Source organism: Odocoileus virginianus, chromosome 17 (assembly GCF_023699985.2).
Source record: "Odocoileus virginianus isolate 20LAN1187 ecotype Illinois chromosome 17, Ovbor_1.2, whole genome shotgun sequence".
Lineage (NCBI taxonomy): Eukaryota > Metazoa > Chordata > Mammalia > Artiodactyla > Cervidae > Odocoileus > Odocoileus virginianus.
The window spans coordinates 40,415,525-40,438,428 of record NC_069690.1 but is presented as its reverse complement, the minus strand read 5'-3'; the positions used below and the strand labels follow the sequence as shown (position 1 = coordinate 40,438,428).

General features: G+C 53.4%; 1 protein-coding gene across 3 annotated transcripts; it reads left to right on the top strand.

Moving 5' to 3' along the window:
- The first annotated feature begins 966 nt into the window (after nt 1–966).
- STAT5A (signal transducer and activator of transcription 5A) lies at nt 967–22,471 on the top strand. Of its 3 annotated transcripts, XM_070479478.1 has the most exons (20): nt 968–1,076; nt 1,416–1,551; nt 1,918–2,055; nt 2,381–2,537; nt 3,649–3,738; nt 6,754–6,928; nt 12,365–12,495; nt 12,706–12,857; nt 13,324–13,479; nt 14,096–14,275; nt 15,759–15,846; nt 15,954–16,076; nt 16,620–16,712; nt 17,154–17,360; nt 18,069–18,163; nt 18,246–18,376; nt 18,803–18,958; nt 19,653–19,704; nt 20,000–20,107; nt 21,131–22,471. In XM_070479478.1, exons 3-20 carry the CDS (start codon nt 1,928–1,930, stop codon nt 21,291–21,293), a joined length of 2,385 nt encoding a protein of 794 aa, XP_070335579.1. In that variant the 5' UTR covers nt 968–1,076; nt 1,416–1,551; nt 1,918–1,927; the 3' UTR covers nt 21,294–22,471. The 3 variants fall into 3 exon arrangements, with proteins under 3 accessions (XP_020743653.1, XP_070335579.1, XP_020743654.1); XM_020887994.2 differs by lacking the exon at nt 1,416–1,551 and having other exon boundaries at nt 967–1,076; XM_020887995.2 differs by lacking the exon at nt 968–1,076 and having other exon boundaries at nt 1,323–1,551.
- The last annotated feature ends 433 nt before the right edge of the window (nt 22,472–22,904 follow it).

Sequence of the window (22,904 nt, the reverse complement as noted above, 5' to 3'; positions counted from 1 at the left end):
GAAAGGGAATGGAAGACTTCCAGGGCAGCCTTGCCCAACTCCCCCAGGGGGCTCTTGGGGAGGGGGCTGTGACCCAGGCAAGGCTTAGAGATGGTGCTGCCTGTTCCGGCAAGGCCTGTAGGCAGTGGTGAGCTTGTGAACACTCGCCTCACCTCTCCCTGGACTTTCTGAAGATATGACCAGCCTCGGATGTGACCGGGTTGGGGGTGAACGGAGAGGTAGGATCCTGTATGAACCATGGTTTGCGGACTTGGCCCTGTGCCCACTGTGGGACCCAAGGCAAGGCCCCCTCACCGCTCTGGACTCCATTTCTCATCTGCAAAATTTCCAGGGCTTAAAACATTTGACTGCCAGGGTTCTTTCCTGTTTCTGCTGCACAGGGGAGTGCAGAGAAAAGTCGTGGAAGGAGGGGCAGGGCAGGGGGGCCTCTAGGTGAGCTGGCAATCTCTGGAATCCCCAGCCCTTCCCCTCAATATGGCTTTGCCTCTGAGATCACAAAAGCTGTGTCCCCAACCCACACGCGCGCGCACACACACACACACATCAGACTTCTTAAATCTAGAAGCTCAGAAAATGACAAACGCCCGCATCTCCAGCTGCTCCAACCCTTTCCTCCTCCCTTTTGACAGATGAGAAAACTGAGGCCCCGCGCTGGGATTTCCAGCGCCCGGGATTTCCCAGCCCTCCCACTCCCATCCTGCAGCCACTCCCGCCCCTCTTGCCCAGCATGGTCTGCGGCAGCTCCACGGGGTCGCCGGCGACGGCCCGCTGGGACTCCCGGGGGACCCCGCCGTCGGGGCAGCCCCCGGCGCTCGGCGCCGCCCCGCCTCGCCGCCGTGCACTCGCCGGGGAGCCAGCCACCGAGGGCGGAGGCGGGGAGAGAGCGACCGAGGCTGGGAGGGGTGTTGGCGAGAGCTCGCGCGCTGTGTATGGTCTGTCAGAGGCAGCTGACCTTTGAGGAGGAAATCGCTGCTCTCGGCTCCTTCCTGTAGTAACAGCCGCCGCCGCCGCCGCCGCCAGGAGCCCCGGCCGGGAGCGAGCGCCGGCCCCGTCGCCGGACCGCCCGGCGCGACCAGGTGGGTGGCCCCGGCCGCGCGTCCCCGGCGACGCACGCCCAGAGGGGGCACCCCGCTGCTGCTGCTGCTGCTGCTGCTGCCGCCCGGGTCCTCGCCCCGCAGGCCCCGGAGCCCGACAGCCGGAGGGGAGCCGGGGACGGTCTCCGGGACCCAGAGGGAGTTTCGGCGCCGCGTGGACGAGGGACGCGGGACGCGCGAATGGAGGGAGGAGGCCGAGGGTGGGCGCCGTCCTCGCCCGTGGTGGGCAGGGGGCGCTGTCGGACTGGACAGTGGGAGACGTCGGGGCACAGCGAGGTGCGGGGGGCGCAGCCCGAGAGAGGGAGTGTCTTGTCTCCCCAGCCCGCCCTCCTGAACACCCCAGCCACGTGCCAGCGGTGGCCGAGCCATCCAGGGGAAACCTTCGGTGGCATTGTCCTAGTTTTGGACTGGAATATCCCCGCGTTCCCAGAAACTGAGACTCGGAGTTCGAAGCAGGGTAGGGGGTGTTTGCAGTCCTCCCCAGAGGGCCCGAGGGCCTCCGCCATCAAGTTTCTCTTTCAGTTTCTAGCTGTTCCCCCCACCCCCACCCCGGGAAGCCCCGGTGGGGCGAGGGGAGAGGAAGAGGGGGAGGGCACCTGACTTTCGGGAGCCCCTCCCCAAGCCTCAGCGGGTTCCTCGCTGGAGGGAAGGACGGCCTTCCCCTCCTCACCGTCTTTCTTCCCGCACAGGAAAGCGTGTCTGTGGGAGGGGAGGGGCCTGGCCTGACCGCGGTCCAGGGATGGGTGGGCATGGCAGGGCTAGGGGCAGGCCCAGTCCACGCCTATGCCGAGAAGGCACCTCCTCAGCGCTCTGCTCGCCCTAGGTGAACGGACATGGCGGGCTGGATCCAGGCTCAGCAGCTGCAGGGAGATGCCCTGCGCCAGATGCAGGTGCTATACGGGCAGCACTTCCCCATCGAGGTCCGACATTACTTGGCGCAGTGGATAGAGAGCCAGCCGTGGTAGGTGCCTCTGCCCGGCGCCTTGCTCTGCGGATCCCTAACCATCCGGGCCCCATTGGCCTTTACGTCTTCTCTTGGTGGTTTGGGGAGATTCTGATCCTGGCTGTCCCTCCCTGTGCGGAAGGGGTGGTGTCCCAGGGAAAGGGGAACAGGGAAATGGGAGTCTGGGAGGGGAGAGGGGATGTTTCTAGACTCTGATGCCCGTGGAACTGTGGGGAGCAAGTCTTGTGGTCAGGAGCCTGGGATTTTCCCGTCCTTCCTGGTAGCCGACCTCCTCATCCAAGGAGGCACCATAGCAGGTTTCTCTCTCCTGCCTTGCCCGAAGGGACGCCATCGACCTGGACAATCCCCAGGACCGGGCCCAGGCCACCCAGCTCCTGGAGGGCCTGGTGCAGGAGTTGCAGAAGAAGGCAGACCACCAAGTTGGGGAAGACGGGTTCCTACTGAAGATCAAGCTGGGGCACTACGCCACGCAGCTCCAGGTGGGCGTGAGCTGCAAGCCATCTGCAGGGAAACAGTGTCCGCCTTCTCTTTCCAGCACCAGAACCCCTGGGTTTTTTCCTGGTTTGGCCACTGACTCACTGTGTGACCCTGAGCCCATCTGTGCTTCAATTTCCCCCACCCCCTCTTTCTACATCAGACCTGTCAGATCCCCTTAGCCTGTGACAAAGTAAGAGATGGGGCATGTTTGTCCCCAAGAGAAGGGGGATGGGTGAAAGCACTTTCTGGGCAGATCAGGCAGAAGGCATGGGAGTAGCCTGAGTCAAAATCCTGTCGTGAGAGAAAGGAACACCGACAGATTCTAGAAAGGAGGGGATGGGGCAACCAGACATCCCTGTTAGGGCTCTTTTAAAGGCCCTAAGTGGCGTGCGAGAGGAGCAGAGTTGTCCTGGAGCCTTGAATTAAGGGTTTAATGTAAGATGAGGGTGTGGGAGGAAGTAGTATAGGGGAGAGAGGAAACTTTTGTGGAAATAGGAAAGGGATGTGGATGGTAATCATAGATGAGCATTTATTGGAACTCACTTGAATTTTTAGAGAGCCTTCTTGAATACAAGCAGCAGGGTGCCAAGGAAATAAAAAGTCCATCCCAGAGAAGGCAGGAAACAGGAGAAACCTGGGGTGTGGGGGGTGGGGGTGGGGGTGGGAAAGGAAGTAAAATAGGAACCCAGGGCCAGGACTATAGTGGAAAGTACCTTGACCTTGGCATTAGATGCCCCGAGTCTTGAGTCATATGCTCACTCACTTGTTTGCCTTTGGACAAGTACTCAATCTCTCTGAGCATCAGTATTCTAATCTGTGAAATGAGGATAATGGTTTCTGCTTATGTCATAGGGTTTCTATGATGCACAAGTCAAAGGAGATGGCAGATTGGAAGTACTTTGTAACCTGTGGGTTTCTAAGGCACTGCGAACCGAATATGAAGATCTGGGAGGGGAAATCAAGTCAAGGAGAGATAGAGGTTCTGGTGGCAGTTCCAGGCTTCCGAGTGGAAGCTGAGGCATAGGCTAGTGGAGAGGAAGGAATGGGTGGCACTGCAGTGGGCATGGTGGGAGCAGAGGGTGGCCTTTGGCAGCCACTGTTGGATTCTTTCAGAACACATACGACCGCTGCCCCATGGAGCTGGTGCGCTGCATCCGCCATATTCTGTACAATGAACAGAGGCTGGTCCGAGAAGCCAACAATGTGAGTGTCCCTTGGGTTTGGGGAAAGGTTTTGAGAAGTCCTTTCACCTGCTTTCCTCTCCAGACACAGCTCTGTTTTATAAACACTGGCAAGAGAGAGCACCAAAGAAATAAAATGCACGGGCAAGTGTGAGAGGCCATATTACATGCAGGTGTAGATTGACCCCTCTCCCCCCACACACACACAGAGCCCCCACTCCCTGGCTCTACTATTTACTAGCTGTGTTACTTGAGCAAGTTACTTAACCTCTCTGAGCCTCCGGTTTTTTCCTATTATAAATGAGGGTAGTCATAGCATCTACCGTATAGGGCTATTTCGAGGATTAAATGAGATACCATGTGGGCAAAGGATGTGTGTTTAATCACTCAGTCGTGTCTGACTCTCTGCAGCCCCATGGACTGTAGCCTGCCAAGCTCCTGTCTATGGACTTTTCCAGGCAAGAATACTGGAGTGGGTTGCCATTTTCTACTCCAGGGGATCTTCCCGACCCAGAAATCAGACTCACATCTCTTGTGTCCCCTGCCTTGGCAGGTGGATTCTTTACCACTGCACCACCTGGGAAGCCCAGAGCAAAGAACAAACATATATAAATGAAGAAGAGGAAGCCCTAAAAACGCATACACATCTGGAAACTCAATCTATGTTGGAGATGGCATTACAAATCACCGGGGAAAAGATTTGTCATTGAATAAGTGAGGCCAGGGGCAAAAGAAGAAATATCCTCTGGTGGGGTCTATGAGGAGAAATGGAGGTCTGTGTCAGTAAGAATTAACCTGGGAAAGCTCAGAGAAGAGAGGCCCAGGAAGGCAGAGCAGGGACCTGTTCCCCAGGTTCCGAAATCATAAAGGTCTTGGACATATGCTTGGACACTGGTGCAAATGGTACATTATCTGCAGTAAGGCAAAATTAATTTCATTAAATGATATCCCTTAGGTAAAGACCACAGAATAGTGCCTGAAGTGAAGTCATAGTTATTATTTACTTGTGGTGGACACTGATATCAAGGATTTGAGAGGTCATTCAGTAAACATTTATTGAGGTCCTGCTGTGCATCTGACACTGGACTAGGATGGGAGAGACAGATAAAGTCCTGGCCTCCACCTAAAAGGAATTCAGGCTGTGATAGATTCTTTAGGACTCTGCTGAGTGCTAAGTCAGCCAATATGGAAAAAAGACCCAACTCAGATTGGGGCAGGCTGGCCAGTAGTGGGGAGGGTGTCCTGAGGAGAAAGATGCCTGACTATAATGAGGAAAGAGGGAGGAAGAAGGTGGAATGAGTTTTCTAGTAAAAAATAGCAGCAGTAGGATTTCCCTGGTGGTCCAGTGATTAAGGCTCCCCCTTCCACTGCAGGAGGCATGCATTTGATCCCTGGTCAGGGAATTAAGATACCACATACTGCAAGGTGCAGCCAAAAATAGAAGTAAAGAAAATGCAAAATAAATAAATAGCAACAGTATATATGAGGGCAGGAAGGCACAAACCATCTTATGACATTTAAAGAATTTTAAGTGTTTAGTGCTACTGGGGAGAAGGGAGCCAACTGGGCAGAAGCCAGGTCACAAAGGGTCAACTGGTACAATTCTTGACTTGGTGCAATTACAGAGCTGTCTGTAAACACAGGAATGAGTCCGGTTCCAGTTCAGAAATACCTGCCTACAAGGCAGGTGCTGTTACAGTTGGGGGGAAAATAGTCCTCCAGTCATCAAGCTGTTCTTGGACACCTCTGATGTCCTGGGCCTTGAGGATTTTGTTGTGCCCCAAACGGGACAACGTCTTGGTCCTTAGGGAGCTCACATCCTAGTGCAGAGAGGCAGACAAGAAAGAACATGCAGGCACATGACATGTTCAGTAGGGCGGTCCTATTTTAATATAACTCTTAAGCAGAGGTCACTCTGGGAAGGTGCCAGTGGAAGTGCCAGTCTCAGGAAGATTTAGTGCCAGAATGTTCCAGGGTAATGGAACAAAACATGCAAAGGCCCTGAGGCAGGAACTCCATGTGTATCCAAGGAACAGAAAGTGGCCAGTGTGGTTGGGCAACAACGGAGCTGGGGGTGGGGTAGGCAGAGGCTCCTGGCTAGGGCCATGGAGGCTGTGAAGGGAGTTTGGGTTTTATTCTGAGAGCAGTTTACTGGAGAGGCCCTAAAGATTTGGTTGAGGACTGCCCTGGAAGTTCAGTGCTTAAGAATCTGCCTGCCCATGGCGGGGACATGGGTTCGATTCCTGGTCCAGGAAGATTCCACATGCCATGGCGCACCTAAGCCCATGGGACACAACCACTGAGCTCTGAGCCTGTGCTCTGCAACAAGAGAAGCGACTACAATGAGAAGCCCTTGCACCACAACTAGAGAGTAGCCCATGAGCAGTAACAAAGACCCAGCACAGCCAAAAATAAATAAATAAGTAAAATTTTAAAAAAGACCAACACTTGGTTGAAGGACTAGATCCAACCAGGTTAGCTGAATGGCTGGATCCACAAAGCCCTTGTTGATGCCTCCTTGTCCCTTCATCTGGGGATCTTCAGGACTCCACCTGTGAGCGGTTCACCCTCTTCCCTCAGTCCCGAGGTCTTAGTGAGGACACAGATGATGTGTGTTCACACAGCCTTGTTCCCCATCATGTCCCCAGCATCTAGCATCATGGCATGGGATCAGTGAATGACTCTGAAATGAGGGGTCATCATTCTTAGTAGGAAAAGTCAGCTAACTCCTGGGATGGGTTGGGTTCTAGTCTCTCCAGAGAGAACTCAAATGGACCTTGTGTGTGGTACTCAGATGGAGGTCAGAATTGCAGTTTGATGTTTCTACCAGAGTCTGCCTGGTCACCCATTTCTCCTCCTTTACCCTATCCACCCCTATTTTGGCAAATGACTCTTCTGACTCAAAGTACCCTTCATTCTTATTCTAGATTTGGTATCTGGGGTCTGTAGTATTGGTGGTCCCCAAGGCCTGAGGTTTTTCTCCCATCCTCACTGCCCAGCTCACTGCTGCCTGCACCCTCCCCTCATATGTCTCCAGGGTAATTCTTCTGCTGGGATTCTGGTTGATGCCATGTCCCAGAAACACCTTCAGATCAACCAGACATTTGAGGAGCTGCGACTGGTCACACAGGACACAGAGAATGAGCTGAAGAAGCTGCAGCAGACTCAAGAGTATTTCATCATCCAGTATCAGGAGAGCCTGAGGGTCCAGGGTGAGCCTGGTGTGGGAGGGCAGTGCATGTTGGGAGGACCAGAGTGAGACCACTTTGTGAACTGCTGCAGGGTTGGGTCTAGGTCCATGTCTGTCTCCCCAGAGCCTTACCCAAAGCTTGGGACAAGTGATGATCATCATCTCCAGTGATGGAGCCCCTGCTGTGGGCCAGGCTCCAGGCTAAACCCTTATTCAATACAACCTTTACTCAACACAGCTGTGTTATTCAATACAATTTTTACCACAGCCCTAAGAATTAAGTGGGGCTCCCTGGTAGCTCAGATGGTAAAGAATCTGCCTGCAATGCAGGAGACCCAGGTTCGGTTCCTGAGTCAGGAAGATTCCCTGGAGAAGGGAATGGCTCCCCACTCCAGTATTCTTTATTCCTGTTTTTGCAAATAATAAAACTGATGTTCAAAGAGAACATGCAGTTTGGCCTGGGCTTCTTGTAAGTTGCAGAACTGGATATTAACTAGCGATATTCATTAAAATCCCTATATTTTATTAACCAGTATTCTGTGAGTATCTCGGTGAACGAATGAATGAATGTGGACAGAGTGTTCCTCAATCAGAGGGAAAACCTAGGTTGGGAGTCCCCTGGTTGAACCAGGCTGGGGAGAGGTGGAACTCCAGGAATGCCCCTTCTTGAGCCTCACTAATAGGACGTAAAGATGGGAGGGGGACGTGACAGTGGACAACTCTGCTCTTAGGTCTACAATTTTCTAGTGGCTGCCATGATTAGGGTATGGGGGAAAAAATTAACCCAGAAGGAATTAACCCCACTAAGTGTCCTTACGGTACACTTTGAGGAGCCTTGAAACATGACTCACCTTCCTCCACTTCAAGTTGACCCCAGAGCTGTATCACCCCCATCTAAGTGAGAACAGGAAGCCACCTTTTCCTTGTTCTTATTTTTCTGACTTCTTAAGGTAGAACCTTAGGTCATTGATTTTAGACCCTTCTTCTTTTCTAATGTATATATTCAGAGCTATTGATTTCCCTCTCATTAATGCTTTAGCTGCATCTCATCATCTTGGATATGCTGTAGACCATTATCATTCAATTTGAAATATTTTAAAATTTCTCTTCTGTTTATTTCACCCATACACTATTTAGACATATATTGTTTAATTTCCAAATATTTGAGTTTTTTCTAGATCTCATATCATTATTCATTTCATTTCATGGCTGAGTTCTATTGTTGTCAGAGAACATACACATATGATATCCTCTTTTGAATTTATGGAGACTTGTTCTGTGCCCCAGCATGTGCTCTGTCTTGATGAATGTATTTTGTGGTCTTGAAAAGAATGTATGTTCTGAAGTTGTTTCACTTAAAGGTAGCAATAATAAATTCAATGATGTTAATGTATTTAACATAGTATATGATGTTAACATAATGAAGTAAAAAAATAAACAAACCAAGAAACCAATAATACCTATATTTTCCAAACATAATTTAGTGAGTAGGGTGGCATTGTTTTTTTACATTTTTACAAATCTCTTTAATGTGAGGCTTAGTCGGAGATACCTGGACCTGGCTTTCAATCTGTTGTAATATCACATATCTTATAGCCTCTAGAAAACTATGCTGTATACTTATAAGGGAAAAAAGAAAAAAAGGCAAATAAAGTCTTACAATTTTATGAAAATAGTTCTGGCTTTATGAACCTCCTATAAGGGTTTTAGGAAACCTTCAGAGATCCCTGGTTCACACTTTGAGAACCACTGATATATATCTTTATTGATTTATCTTTGCCTAATTGCTCCTATAGCTAGAAAGGTATCAAGTCTACTATATTGTGTAATTCTCCAATTACTTATGTAAATATTTCCTTTATGTTTTTTGAAGCTTTATTATTAGATGCATATATATTTATGCCATGCTTAGTCATTCAGTCGATTCTCTGGGTCGGGAAGATCCCCTGGAGAAGGAAATGGCAACCCATTCCAGTATTCTTGCCTGGAGAATCCCATGGATGGAGCAGCCTGATAGGCTATAGTCCATGGGGTTGCAAAGAGTCAGATATGACTGAGCGAGCTCACTCACTTTCACTTTTAGTCTCCCAGTCATATCCAGTTCTTTGCGACCTCATGGACTATAGTCCACCAGGCTCCTCTGTCCTTGGGGATTCTCTAGGCAAGAATACTGGAGTAGGTTGCTATGCCCTCCTCCAGGGGATCTTCCCAGATCCTGGAACCGATCAGATCGAACCCAGGTCTTCCGCATTGCAGGCGGATTCTTTACTGTCTGAGCCACCAGGGAAACATATATATTTATAGTTATTTATAATTACTTATAATTGTTATGTCTTTCTGATTGATTGACCCCTTAATAATTATGGAATATCTTTCTTGATCTCTGGTATCACCCTTTGTCTGGGGTCTATCAGATATTACTATAATGCCTCTAGCCTTTTTATTCTATATTAACACAATGTATTTTTACTCATGTTTTTTATTTATTTATTATTTATTTATTTTTAAATTAATTAATTTATTTTAATTGGATGCTAATTACTTTACAATATTGTAGTGGTTTTTGCCATACATTGACACGAATCTGCCACGGGTGTACATGTGTCCCCCATCCTGAACCCCCCCTCCCACCTTCCTCCCCATCCCATCCCTCAGGGTCATCCCAGTGCACCAGCCCTGAGCGCTTGTCTCATGCATCGAACCTGGACTGGCGATCTGTTTCACATATGATAATATATATGTTTCAATGCTATTCTCTCAAATCATCCCACCCTCGCCTTCTCCCACAGAGTCCAAAAGACTGTTCTATACATCTGTGTCTCTTTCACTGTCTCACATATAGGGTCATCATTACCATCTTTCTAAAGTCCATATATATGCGTTAGTATACTATATTGGTGTTTTTCTTTCTGACTTACTTCACTCTGTATAACAGGCTCCAGTTTCATCCACCTCATTAGAACTGATTCAAATGCATTCTTTTTTAATAGCTGAGTAGTATTCCACTGTGTATATGTATTGTGTATATGTATGTGTATATGTATTGTGTATATGTCCAGTGTTGGGATTATCACTGTCTCCCTGTGGGTGGCAGGATTCCGAGGTGGCTGTCCAGATTGCTCTGCTCTGTTCCTTGCCTGCTCAGTCCCCTGCAGTCAGAATGGAGCCATATTTCTAAGTTCTCTTCTCAGAGCTTTCTTATCCATTTGTCTGCCGATGGACATCTAGGTTGCTTTCATGTCAGGACTATTGTAAACAGTGCTGCAATGAACATTTAGGTACACATGTCTCAATTCTGGTTTCCTCGGTGTGTATGCCCAGCAGTGAGATTGCTGGGTCATGTGGCAGTTCTATTTCCAGTTTTTCATTCATACTTTTTAAAATTGGAAATGTAGAGCACATAGTTGAGTCTTTTTGTATTTATTCTGACAATCTCTGCTTTTAATTCAGGTGTTTAGTTTATTAATATTTAATGTAATGTTAAATACCCGTCTATTGAGGCCCACATTTTAATATTTATTTTGTTTTGTCCCTTTTTGGTTTTTGTTCCTTTGTTCTTCCTTTTAATTGTTTAAATTTTTAAAAATGCTGTTTTAATTTAACCATTTAAGCTTTCCTCCTGACCTACCCTGTGGGTGTTTCTGTATCTTGAGAGTAGCGCATTGCCTGAGTCATAGCAGGCATCGAACAAAAGTTGGGGGGATGATTAGAGCAGATCTTCATCACATCTGAATCCATCCCAGATTGACTTGAAAGGAAGGATAGCCCTTTTCCAAGATTAGGGAACAGGAGATTTCAGCTCAGTATTTCTACCCAAGGCCATTGACTGGCTGTCAGAATTGATGATCCTATTCTTCGGTTTTCTGTTTCCTACTTGTGAGGTTTGGGTTTGTCCCCATCATGCAATGTCTCATTTATCAACTGCACCCATCAGAAACACAGATGACTGATCTGTTTGTGTGAGGGCAGTCTCAGCTCCCTCCAGTGGAGCAGACAATTGCCTCACGTCTCCTGGCGTCCTTCCCAGAAGCTTCTGCAATTTGCCAGGAGAGACCTAAGTGGGTCACTTGCATAAGGAAGCCAGGTCCCAGCGTTGGGATTATCACTGTCTCCCTGTGGGTGGCAGGATTCCGAGGTGGCTGTCCAGATTGCTCTGCTCTGTTCCTTGCCTGCTCAGTCAGTCCCCTGCAGTCAGAATGGAGCCCTATTTCTAAGTTCCCTTCTCGTTCTGGGCTTTCCTGGCTGAATAGAGTTGCTTTAGTCTGTCCCAGCCTTGTGCGTCCATAGGACAGGGTCTCAGCCGTGTGACATGGCCCTCAGAGGCCTGCCAGGACTTTGACTGAGACTTGCTGACTGACGCTCACATCTTCTAGACTCAGCCCCAGTGAGACCCCTGGGATGTTCAGAAAGGCCATTGGTGAGGATTGGATGCCACACTGGGGACAGTGGTTACCTGTGGAGGGAGGGATGGGGTTACCAGCAGGGGAGGGTACAGGTGCTTCACCGTGGAAGTGCTTGATTTCTTAAGCGGCTTCTTGACACACAGGTGCTCCTTGTATCATCCTCTCTACTTCCTGTGTCTTAAGTATTTCATCACAGGTTGTTTGCAGAGGGAGTCGGTGAGGCCTGGTTACATGTTCCTGCCATTGATGAGCTGCCTGAGAGCTGGTGTGGAGAGAAACTGCCTCGCTCTCCTGAGAGAATCTCACTGCCTCGTGTCCCAGTGGCCCCAGCTCTCTCTGTGTCTCTCTTCTGGTTGGTCAGCTGAGCTCGCAGTGACTAACCTGGATGAGCATGTTAGGGACCTTCACCGCCTGAAGAAACCCCCCTTCCCTGAGGAGAGGCTGCCGAGCCTGGGAGACAGGACAAAGCCCATGGAGCAGAGCCTTCTGACGAGGCTGTGCCCGTGAGGTTGGAGCTGAGAGCTGCTCCGTCAGCCGTTCATCCCCTCATGTAACCCATTAACCATGACTGACTTCCCTCTGGGGCCAATGGTGCCAGACAGCTTCCTGAGCATTTTCTGTCTCGTCACTTATTTAACCTCCCAGCAGCTGCTGAGGTAGATGCCTCGTGAGACTCCCCTTTTACAGGTGGGGAAACTGAGGCATAGGAGAGTGGGGTGACTTGCCTGAGTTCACCCACCTGGTGAATGGCGGGGTTCACTTCAGACCAGACGCGGTGGCTCCAAGCCAGCCCCCACATGGGGTGAGGAGGGCTGATGGGGCTTGGCCAGGGCAGGCTCCTCCTCAGCTGTCCGCCAGGCTTCCGTCTCCCCACGCCCCGAGGGGAGCTGAGTCAGGGCACAGGGGCCAGAGCCTTCTCATCTCTGGCCCCGTTGCTGTGGAGCCCGACTGGCCGCGGGTCAGACCTGTCCCCTCGCGGGTCTTGCCTCCAGAACAGATGGGCCCCCGGCTGGCCCCGGGAGGTCATGGTCGTGGTGTCCTGTCCCCTCCTCCAGCTCAATTTGCCCAGCTGGCCCAGCTGAACCCCCAGGAGCGACTGAGCCGGGAGACGGCCCTCCAGCAGAAGCAGGTGTCCCTGGAGGCCTGGCTGCAGCGCGAGGCCCAGACGCTGCAGCAGTACCGCGTGGTGAGTGGGCTCTGCATCCCTGCCCTCCCGCGGGGGCGGTGACGCCCCAAGCTGTCCCAGGGACCCCAAGGGAGGCAGAGAGCCAGAAGGAGAGCGGGGCCCGGCGGGGCAGGAGGCCAGGGTCTTCTTCCCCGCGGGGCCTGAGGGACAGAGTCGGTCTGGGAGGAGGAGGCCCTGCAGGGCTGTTCTGAGCCACCACCCGACCCTCAGGAGCTGGCCGAGAAGCACCAGAAGACCCTGCAGCTGCTGCGGAAGCAGCAGACCATCATCCTGGATGACGAGCTGATCCAGTGGAAGCGGCGGCAGCAGCTGGCGGGGAACGGCGGTCCCCCCGAGGGCAGCCTGGATGTGCTACAGTCCTGGTACCGGGGTTGGGGGGCAGGGAGGGGCAGCAGGGGCTCAGAGTGATGCTGCCAGCTGCTGTTTGCTCCCATGTCTGCACAAGCAGCTGGCTCCCTCTGTCTGGGCACAGGTCTTATCCCACCAGTGGTTCTGGTTTGATGCTGACACTGGTCTCCCTTCCTGTGCCCCCTCCCCTGGGAGGGGCGTCACTGGGTTGGATGCTGGGGTGGGGCCAGGTGGCAAAGTGATGCTCAGGCTGGTTGGACCCCAGTTAGCATCGCTCCTCCTGGGTGTTTCTCTGGGTTTCTGGAAGGCAAGGCATCTCTGCTGTGTCCAGGGAATAGGCGAGGTGGCCCAGGCACCAGGCCTTCCTGGGGCTGGAGCTGGGTGTGGGCCTGGTCCCCGCCTGGGCGCCTGCCAGCTTCTGGCCTAGAGGATGTGGGTGAAGCCAGTGTCCTTCCCTTGGGCCTCGGGGCTCGCGTTCAGGTGTGAGAAGTTGGCGGAGATCATCTGGCAGAACCGGCAGCAAATCCGCAGAGCCGAGCACCTCTGCCAGCAGCTGCCCATCCCCGGCCCCGTGGAGGAGATGCTGGCTGAGGTCAACGCCACCATCACTGACATTATCTCAGCCCTGGTGACCAGGTGACTGCTGCCTCCTGGCCACGCCCCACCCCATCTGGTTGCCCTGGGTGGGGGGCAGCAGGGTCTTTGCAGATGGGGAGTAAGTAGGTAAGTGAAAGTCACTCAGAGGTATCTGACTTTGCAACCTCATGGACTGTACCATCCATGGAATTTTCCAGGCCAGGATACTGGAGTGGGTAGCCTTTCCCTTCTCTGGGGGATCTTCCCAACCCAGGGATCAAACCCAAGTCTCCCACACTGTGGGTGGATTCTTTACCAGCTGAGCCACAAGGGAAGCCCTGCAGATGGGGAGCTCTGGGTTAAATCTTTCTGTCTCTGCCTCACACCCTCACCCCATCCCTCTCCATCCCCTGGCGCTATGGCCTCTTGCCGTCGACCTCACCTAGTATTTCTCATGGACACTACACAGGCATTTGTCTCCTGCAACTCATTTCAGCTGCTGAGCTCCTTTCACTGCCTCCCTTCCCACCAGCTCCCCCGACTCACAGTGACCTCCAGGGAGGGTGGACTGTGCCCCAAGCCCTCCCTTCACCTGCTCAGTTTGGTGCAAGGCAGCCTCCCCACGTGGAAGGTGAGGCCAGAGTCCTGTCCCCTGAAGCATCTCCTGTCCCCACAGCACATTCATCATCGAGAAGCAGCCCCCTCAGGTCCTGAAGACCCAGACCAAGTTTGCGGCCACCGTGCGCCTGCTGGTGGGCGGGAAGCTGAACGTGCACATGAACCCCCCCCAGGTGAAGGCCACCATCATCAGCGAGCAGCAGGCCAAGTCACTGCTCAAGAATGAGAACACCCGCAAGTACGTTGTCCCTCCTTCATCTGCCCCTCCCCCAGCTCAGCCTCTGTTCTATAGCTGGGGTCCTAGGTGATGAGGACACACACGGCATCCCACTCTTTGTCTTGCATTGTGATGTGGTCCCATGTCTCTCCAGTTCACTCTGTCTGGGGGTACTCCTTGTACACGGAGTAAATCAACAAGGATTTCACTATTAGGGTGTCCCAGGACCTGTGCTGAGCACTGGGACACTGCTGTGATCCACACCAAACTTGGCTCCATCACGGTCCAACATTTAGGCTAGCAGGCAGCAGACATGAGAATTGATTACTTGCTGACATGTGACAAGGGAGATGACTCGGGCACCATGAAAGTGGGTCATGAAGGGGGTGGAACAGAATGACAGCTAGTTTCAAGGCTGCGGGATGACTAGGAGATGATGAACGGGCGTGGAGAGGGCAGACGTTCGGGCAGAGAGAACACGGGCCTGTCTGAAGGAGGAGCAGACAAAGGGCGTGTGTGGCTGGAGAACCCAGGGGTGAGGTCCTGGGATTAGGCTAGGCCACCTGTGAAGGGCGTGGGAATGAATGAAGGAGGGCGGGAATGAGTGAGAGGAGAGACTGGGTCCTGAGCACTGACACCCGCTGTGTGCTCTGGGGCTAGGATGACGACAATGATGAGGAGTTCTCACTCTCAGAGCTTGCTTTGGGCTGGGAACAAGACAGTCATATACATTTAAAAAATCAGGCAGCATCAAAAGGCAATAGAGTCTAGACAGAAAATTAAAGCCAAGCAATATCACAGCGCCTGGATAGATGTTGCCACAGCACATGGATGGCTGAGGAGGGCCTTTCTGAGGATCTATTTGAGTGGAGACCTGAAAGAGAAAGTCAAGAATGCAACAGGGGGACTTGCCTGGTGGTCCACTGGTTAAGACTCCACCTTCCAATGCAGGGGGTGTGGGTTAGATCCCCGGTTGGGGAACTAAGGTCCCATATGCCTCGGAGTACAGCCAGAACTTTTTAAAAAATTAGAAAAATAGCAAAGTGTAAAATGCATTACTGAAAAAAAAAAAAAAAGAATGTAACAGTAAGGCAAGGATAGGAGTCCCCAGGCGGCATTGAGCTTGAGTGTTCAGCAAACAGACAAGATACTGTGGGCATGCTTGTTCTGAATGAGGAGAGAGGAGCCCATTGAGGCCAGGGCAGGGGTTGATGGCAGGGATCTTGTTAGGTTGGGGTCATGATTTTTATGTCAAGTGGGCTAAAAGCTGCCAAAGGCCCCCACGTCAATCTTGACGCCCAAGGAAGTTTAAGCTTGGCTCCACCCTTGGGGCTTTGCTAAGATGCTCTCAGGTTGGTGAGAAAAGTCAGCCCAGAGGAATGCTCTTAGGGGAGGGGTCAGGGGCTGCTGTGGGACCTTCCGGAGAAGCTGGGGCCCAGGGTGCATATAGGACGGTGCTCCAGGCCCCGGGCCCAGTGGAGACGGGTTCCCCTCTGCTTGGCAGTGAGTGCAGTGGGGAGATCCTGAACAACTGCTGTGTGATGGAGTACCACCAGGCCACAGGCACCCTGAGCGCCCACTTCAGGAACATGGTAAGGACGGGGCCCAGCCCGAGGTGGGAGGTCTGCCCAGAGCTGCGTCCTGAGTCCTCGTAACCTGGCGCTTTCTCCTTGTCCCCTTCTGATCTCCCGCCCTGCAGTCCCTCAAGAGGATCAAGCGAGCTGACCGGCGAGGCGCAGAGTCTGTGACGGAAGAGAAGTTCACGGTCCTGTTTGAGTCTCAATTCAGTGTTGGCAGTAATGAGCTTGTGTTCCAGGTGAAGGTGAGGCCTGGCTCCCCTGTCCCCTGCAGGCCACCCAGCTGACTTGGGAAAGCCAGGGACTGGAATCCTTGCATACGCTCAGTCCAGTTACCCCATGATGCTCTCAGAAAACCTAATTTCACTCTGCTGGTGCTTATTTGCTAGGTTGTAATCTGGCACCTGGGCTTCCCTGGTGGCTCAGATGGTAAAGAATCTGCCTGCAATGCGGGATACCTGGGTTCGATCCCTAGGTTGGGAAGATCCCCTGTAGGTTAACCCACTCCAGTATTACCTGGTGAATCACCATGGACAGAGGAGCCTGGCGGGCTGTAGTTGATGGGGTCGCAAAGAATAGGACAAGACTGAGTGACTGAGCACCACACAGCAACCTGGCACCCACCTACAGGATTGAGGCAATGGACCAAAAAGAGATAGGCTGTGCTTTTTATTTCTGCGTTGGTTTTGCCAGAAGGGGCTTGAGGAATGGCGGTTGGGTGCCTCCCCCAAGTGGAAGGCAAGACCAGGGTCATATGCCCTCATCCCTCATTCCCTGGATTCCCACAGACCCTGTCCCTTCCTGTGGTTGTCATCGTTCACGGCAGCCAGGACCATAATGCTACCGCCACCGTGCTGTGGGACAATGCCTTTGCTGAGCCGGTGAGTCCCCGCGGGACCCCCCACCTCAGCCCCCAGCCCCTCAGAGGTTCCCAGGGTCAGCCCCAACCCCAGGGCTCCTGCTGAGTGGTCCTCTCCCACCCTTGGGCCAAACCAGTGGTCAGGGGGCAGCTGGTGTGAGCACCCTGCCCTCAGCACAACCTCAGCTCTGCCTGGGCTCCGGGTCACGGGACTGGGGTCTCCTAGATCTGTGAGCTTGGTGCTTGGAATCTGGCCCCTGATCTCTGCTCCCAGGGCCCTGGTCTGGGTCTCTACCCCTATATACCCATCCCTATGCCCCTGCGCCCCCCTTTCTTTCCACTGTGCTTTTGTCTCCTTTCCTGGATCTTTCTCACTCCCCTCTGCCTCTTGATATCTGTGTGTGTGTGTGTGTAAATATCTCCTACTCCCTCAATCTTTTCCCATTTCTTCTCTCCCTCTCAGGGCAGGGTTCCGTTTGCGGTGCCCGACAAAGTCCTGTGGCCGCAGCTGTGCGAGGCGCTCAACATGAAATTCAAGGCCGAGGTGCAGAGCAACCGGGGCCTGACCAAGGAGAACCTGGTGTTCCTGGCGCAGAAGCTGTTCAACAGCAGCAGCAGCCACCTCGAGGACTACAGCGGCATGTCCGTGTCCTGGTCCCAGTTCAACCGGGTGAGGGACGCGTTGCCCGCTGCCTGCCTGGGACTACCTCCACCCCTCCCCCACCTCACAGACAGGCACCTGGTCCGTGGCCCCCCCTCCACCCCCAGACCCCTCTCCTACAACCAGGAGAGATGGGGGCTGGTACCCCAAGGAGTGCAGACAGCCATGAGATCTGAGGCAGGACTTTAGAAAGAACCCGGAGCTGGAAGTCAGGGTCCCCAGGTTCTCGTCCTCAATATGTTAACTCATTTGCCAGGCCCCTTCCCTTCTCTGCATTGCACTTTTCCCATCTGTAGAATGAAGGGGTTGGGCAGGAAGGACTTTGGAAGTCTCATCCAGCTTGGACAATTCCTTGCACCTTTGACCCCCTCCATGGGATTGTCTCAGATCCCTGTGTCTGAGAGGATGGGCTTCCCAGGTGGCGCTAGTGGTGAAGAACCTGCCTGCCAATGCAGGAGACAAAAGAGACATGGGTTCGATCCCTGCGTTGGGAAGATCCCCTGGAGGAGGGCATGGCAATCCACTCCACTATTCTTGCCTGGAAAGTCCCACGGAGAGGAGGCTGGTGGGCTACAGTCCATAGGGTCACAAAGAGGCACGACTGAAGCGACTTGGCACACGGGCACTGGGTGAGGACACGGGGCACTAAGTGCTCCCTGGAGCACCTGTGATGACGGGGACATAAGCCCTAACCTGGGGTTTCCTGGGGACTCTCAGGAGAACTTGCCCGGCTGGAACTACACCTTCTGGCAGTGGTTCGACGGGGTCATGGAGGTGCTGAAGAAACATCACAAGCCCCATTGGAATGACGGGTGAGGCACGGGGGTGGGAGGTCAGGGGCTCAGGGGACAGTGGCTGGTGGCCCAGCAGTGACTGTGTGCTCCGTGCACCCAGGGCCATCCTAGGTTTTGTGAACAAGCAACAGGCCCATGACCTGCTCATCAACAAGCCCGATGGTACCTTCTTGTTGCGCTTTAGTGACTCAGAAATTGGGGGCATCACCATTGCCTGGAAGTTTGACTCTCGTGAGTTCCCTGCATTGCCCACATTCCCGCCCCAGTGGCTCTGTTTGTCATTTCCTCATTCCCATTCTCCATCAGGCCTGTACCCTTAGAAGGAGTCCGGTGGGAAAGACGGGAACTGAGCTTGGAGGGTGGGTGGAGTGTTGCTCAAAAACCCAGTCCCTTTCTATTGTTTTCCTCTTGGGAGAACCTAACATCACTACCCCCCATAGCCTCCAGAACTGCTGAGCGAGTCCTTCTTTGTCCTGACCCAGACTTGTTGGTATCTGTTCGCCCGTGGTCACTTCCTTGCCCTGTGCTGACAGCAGGGGTGGGGTTGCAGTGCAGGCTTTTACCTGGATGTCTCTACAAGCCTGGCCCCCAGCCCTACAGTTCCAATCCTCTTCCTGAGGGCGGTGGGCTGTGAGAATGAGCTCGGCCTTTTCACAGCTGACCGTAACCTGTGGAATCTGAAGCCATTCACCACACGGGATTTCTCCATCCGATCCCTGGCTGACCGTTTGGGGGACCTGAACTATCTCATCTACGTATTTCCCGACCGGCCCAAGGATGAGGTCTTCTCCAAGTACTACACACCTGTGCTCGGTGCGTGTGCCCAACACATTCCCGGGGCTAAGCAGGAAGGGCCCAGGGGCCATCTCCCCTGTGAGTGCTGGTTCGTGGGATGGCACGAGGCACCTGGAGGGGATTTCAGGGCTCACCGCTGAAGAGAGTTTGGAAAGTGGAAACCCCGACCTCACTTTCTTCCCTGCAAAGCAAAAGGCTGAGTGGACTCCCTTCTGTGCCCTTGGAGGAGGCGTCGGCTGCAGTGTTGGGGGAGGAGCGGGATCACACAGACCCGCAGATAATGCACGCTTCCCATCTTAATCAGCTGCCCTCACCCCTCTCCACCCTCAAACCTGCCCTCAGAGTTGAGGGTAGGGAGCAAAATGGACAGGTTTTTTTCTCTTTAACCTGGCCCCACTCCATTGGTTGGGTTTGTTCCTCGGTGTGGACTGTTTCCTTGGCAGGGGTGAGGGCAGGAAGAGAGGAAACCAAGGGCCAGGAAAGAAAGCAGGAGATGGGATGAGACTGAAACCAGGGGTCTGGGGCGGGGGTGGGGGGGTCACCTGGTGACTGTCAGCAGGTGTTTAATGGGAGTCTGGGAAATCTTATCCCTGATGAGCCCTGTGGTGTTGTGGGGAGTGGGGAGGAGGAGGCCGACTGCATAGGTGGGTGTCTACTCCCCTGGGAGTTCCCAGGGACTTTGGTTCTCATCACCATCTTCCCCCTTCGGCAGCTAAAGCAGTGGATGGATACGTGAAGCCACAGATCAAGCAAGTGGTCCCTGAGTAAGTGTCCGGTTCCGCTCTGGTCTCATGCTGCCTCTTCTTTCCTTCCCCCACCCTCACCTGGCTCTCCTCACACACACCCCCCCACCACTGCCTCCCCTCCTGTTCCCTTCCCCCCCAACCCGGCCCAGCCTTGGGGCGGGAAGTGGGCGTGGTCACAAGGGGGCGGGTACCCAGGGCCCCGCCCCTGCAGCCGGAGCTCCAGGCTGAGTGGGCCGCGTGGTCCTTCCACACCTGAGAAAGACAGAAGATGCCCCCGAGCCCCTCCCCGCTGAGGCTCCGCTTTCTCCCACAGGTTTGTGAGCGCCTCTGCAGACTCTGCCGGAGGCAGCGCCACCTACATGGACCAGGCTCCTTCCCCAGCCGTGTGCCCCCAGCCTCACTATAACATGTACCCACAGAAGTAGGTTGTGTTCTCATGGGGCTCCTGGGGGAGGAACTGGGCACCCGGCCTCAGACTGGTAAACCCCAGAGGGCTGATGGGCAAGGACACTAGAGCTCCTCTCCATCCGAGACCACCCAGGGCAGGCGGGCTTGGGCATAGGCCCAGGTGCAGGGTGGATGAGATCAGCCAACCAGGAGCGTAGAGCATTGTGAAACTACACATAGCAGGGCCCTTGCTCTGGTGTTGACTAGCTGTGTGACCTTGGGAAAATCATCGAGCCTCTCTGATGCTCAGTTTCCTTATCTGTAAAATGGAGGCAAGAATACTTACCACATGGGACTGGGGTCAGGATCAAGCCAGAGAATGCAGGTAACACGTTTAGCACAAGTGAGGTTGTTGCAAGGGCTTGATACAGAGTATCTCTGGGTGGGTGGTGCTTCTTAGGAGTCGTGTGGGAATAGGACATGTCGCTCCTCTCTGAAGTTCCCAGAGAAGGGGATTCATTCTCTTTCAAGCCGGGGGTGGCCTGCTGCCATGGGACGACCACAGGCTTGGGAGTCACAAAAACTGGAATTCCAGTCCTGACTCCACTTGCCTACCAGGTGGCCCTGAACAAGCTTCCTACCATAGTCGAGCCTCAGTTTCTTCCTCTATAAAGTGGAGTAAATACCCACGTAACCAGTGGCTGTGGGGATTGGCTTCACATGGTTGAAAGGACCAGGCCTTCATAGGTGCTCAGTGTCTGGTGCCTGAGATCTCACGGGCAGAGCTCCTTTACCCAACCACCTCGTTTTACAGAGGAGGGCAGGGACAGGGGAAATGAATTCCCTGAGATTACTCAATGAGCTTGTGAGTGATGAGACTAGAACCGGGGTGTTTTCCAACAAACCAGTGACTGATTCAGCTTGGTGGTGCGGGCATCTAGCCAGAGCAGGTCCTGTTCCCAGGAGACTGAATGGGGATCAGTCTGGGCGCTGTCCCCGGGGAGCCTGGGACTCTTCGGCAGGCCAGCTCCTTCTGACACCCCTCTCCCCCTCCCAGCCCTGACCCAGTGCTCGACCAGGATGGAGAATTCGACCTGGACGAGACCATGGATGTGGCCCGGCACGTAGAAGAACTCCTCCGCCGCCCAATGGACAGTCTGGACCCCTCTCTCCCCACGCCCACTGGTCTCTTCACCCCCGCCAGAGGCTCGCTGTCCTGAATGTATGTTCGAACACTGCACTCCTCTGTGGAAACAATCCCTAGCGTGCAGGGTCCTATTCATTGTGGTTTTGTGTTTGTATCGCTGTGCATACTGATGCCTTTGCAGGCAGCCCACGTACACGTATAGATGTGCGCGCGTGTGAACGAGGTGTGCCCACCTCGCCTCTGCAGCCCTAGGTGTGTGGCCGCCTTGTTCTTCTTCAGATGAAGGCATTCCAAGCGCTCACTGGGTCTGTCTGTGTGGGAGAGACCGAGCTGCTTCTGTGGTCACAGGTACGCCAGGCAGGCAGACCTATTCCTGCCAGAGCCTTAAGTCTGCTCAGCAGCTGTTTGAATGGAATTATTCGCGAAGGGAAAGGAGACAGGTAATGTCTCTAAGCTCGTTTTATTCCTGAGTTAGCAGCTTCGCCTCCCAATTGTGTGCATGGATCTGCTCCGGTACAGTGTTGGTCTTTTGATTCTGCCCCTCAGGAGGGAGGTGATGAGTGATATTTTATACTTTATCTCATGAATAGGGACTCCAGAGTTTTTGTGAACTGAGAGCTTATCTAGGCTGTGGTTCTGTCCCTAAACACAGCAGAAAGGGGTCTTTTGCCTCAGGCCTGGAGTTCCCTGGCCTCTTGGCCCCCCGCCAGGGGGCTCCGGCTTCGTGTCTATAACGCTGCTGCCCACATTCCTGCTCTTCATTCCCCAACCCCAATCCCATTCCCTCCATCTGGCCCCAGGCTTCTTTCCTCGCCTCTCTCTCTGCAACCTTGCTCAATGTGGAAGAAGTTGGGGGAAGGGGAAAGAGGTCCAGAGCTTGCAGGTTGATCCCCTCTCCTGGAAAAAACCTGCAGCAAGAGGCAGCACCAGCGACTTAATGTGCGCCTGTGGAGTCTGGAGGAGGGAGGGGTAAAAGCTGATGGCGGTCCACTCTGCTGGGAGGGGGAACTTGGAATAGGGCCTCTTCGAAGTTGCATAACTGACTGTGGTCTGAGAAGGCCCCTCCCTCTGAAGCTGCCGCCCACAGGCAGCCCCAGGGCAGCTGACAGCAGGAGTCCTGGAAGGGGTCCCAAGTTGAAACATCTCTCAAGGAAGGTGGGGACAAGAAACAGGATTCTTTTGTACTTTGTACATAGGCTACACATTTGTGTAAACAGTTTTTGAATAAAAAATTTTTCTTTTTTTTGTAAATTTGCTGGTATGGCTCCTGGGTCATGGGAACTGCTGGAGTCCTCTTGTTCCTTTCCTCCTGCATAGCTGGTGCTGTAACCTGTAGCCTGAAGCTACCAAGTCTGCTCCCTTTTCTGTGGTTTTCAGGGCGCCACACTCCACCACCATGCCCCGCCCCAATACTTCCAGTGCCTCTCAGAAGACTACAGAACTTGAGGTCTTGGGAAAATCCAGGACAGCAATTACTGGGAGCAGGGGAGAACTTTGGTCCCCGCCTCCTGCTCTTATCAGCTGCTGCTATAAGCAGTCTGGAGGGTGGCAGCTGAGGGCCAGTGCCCACCATTCTCAACCCAGCCAGCAACCCCGCTGGATGGAGGATGGAGAAGGAGGCGCTGCAGGAGCCTCACCACAGTCCCTCCTCCCCGGGTCCCTTCCCAGAGACCAGCAGGTGGCA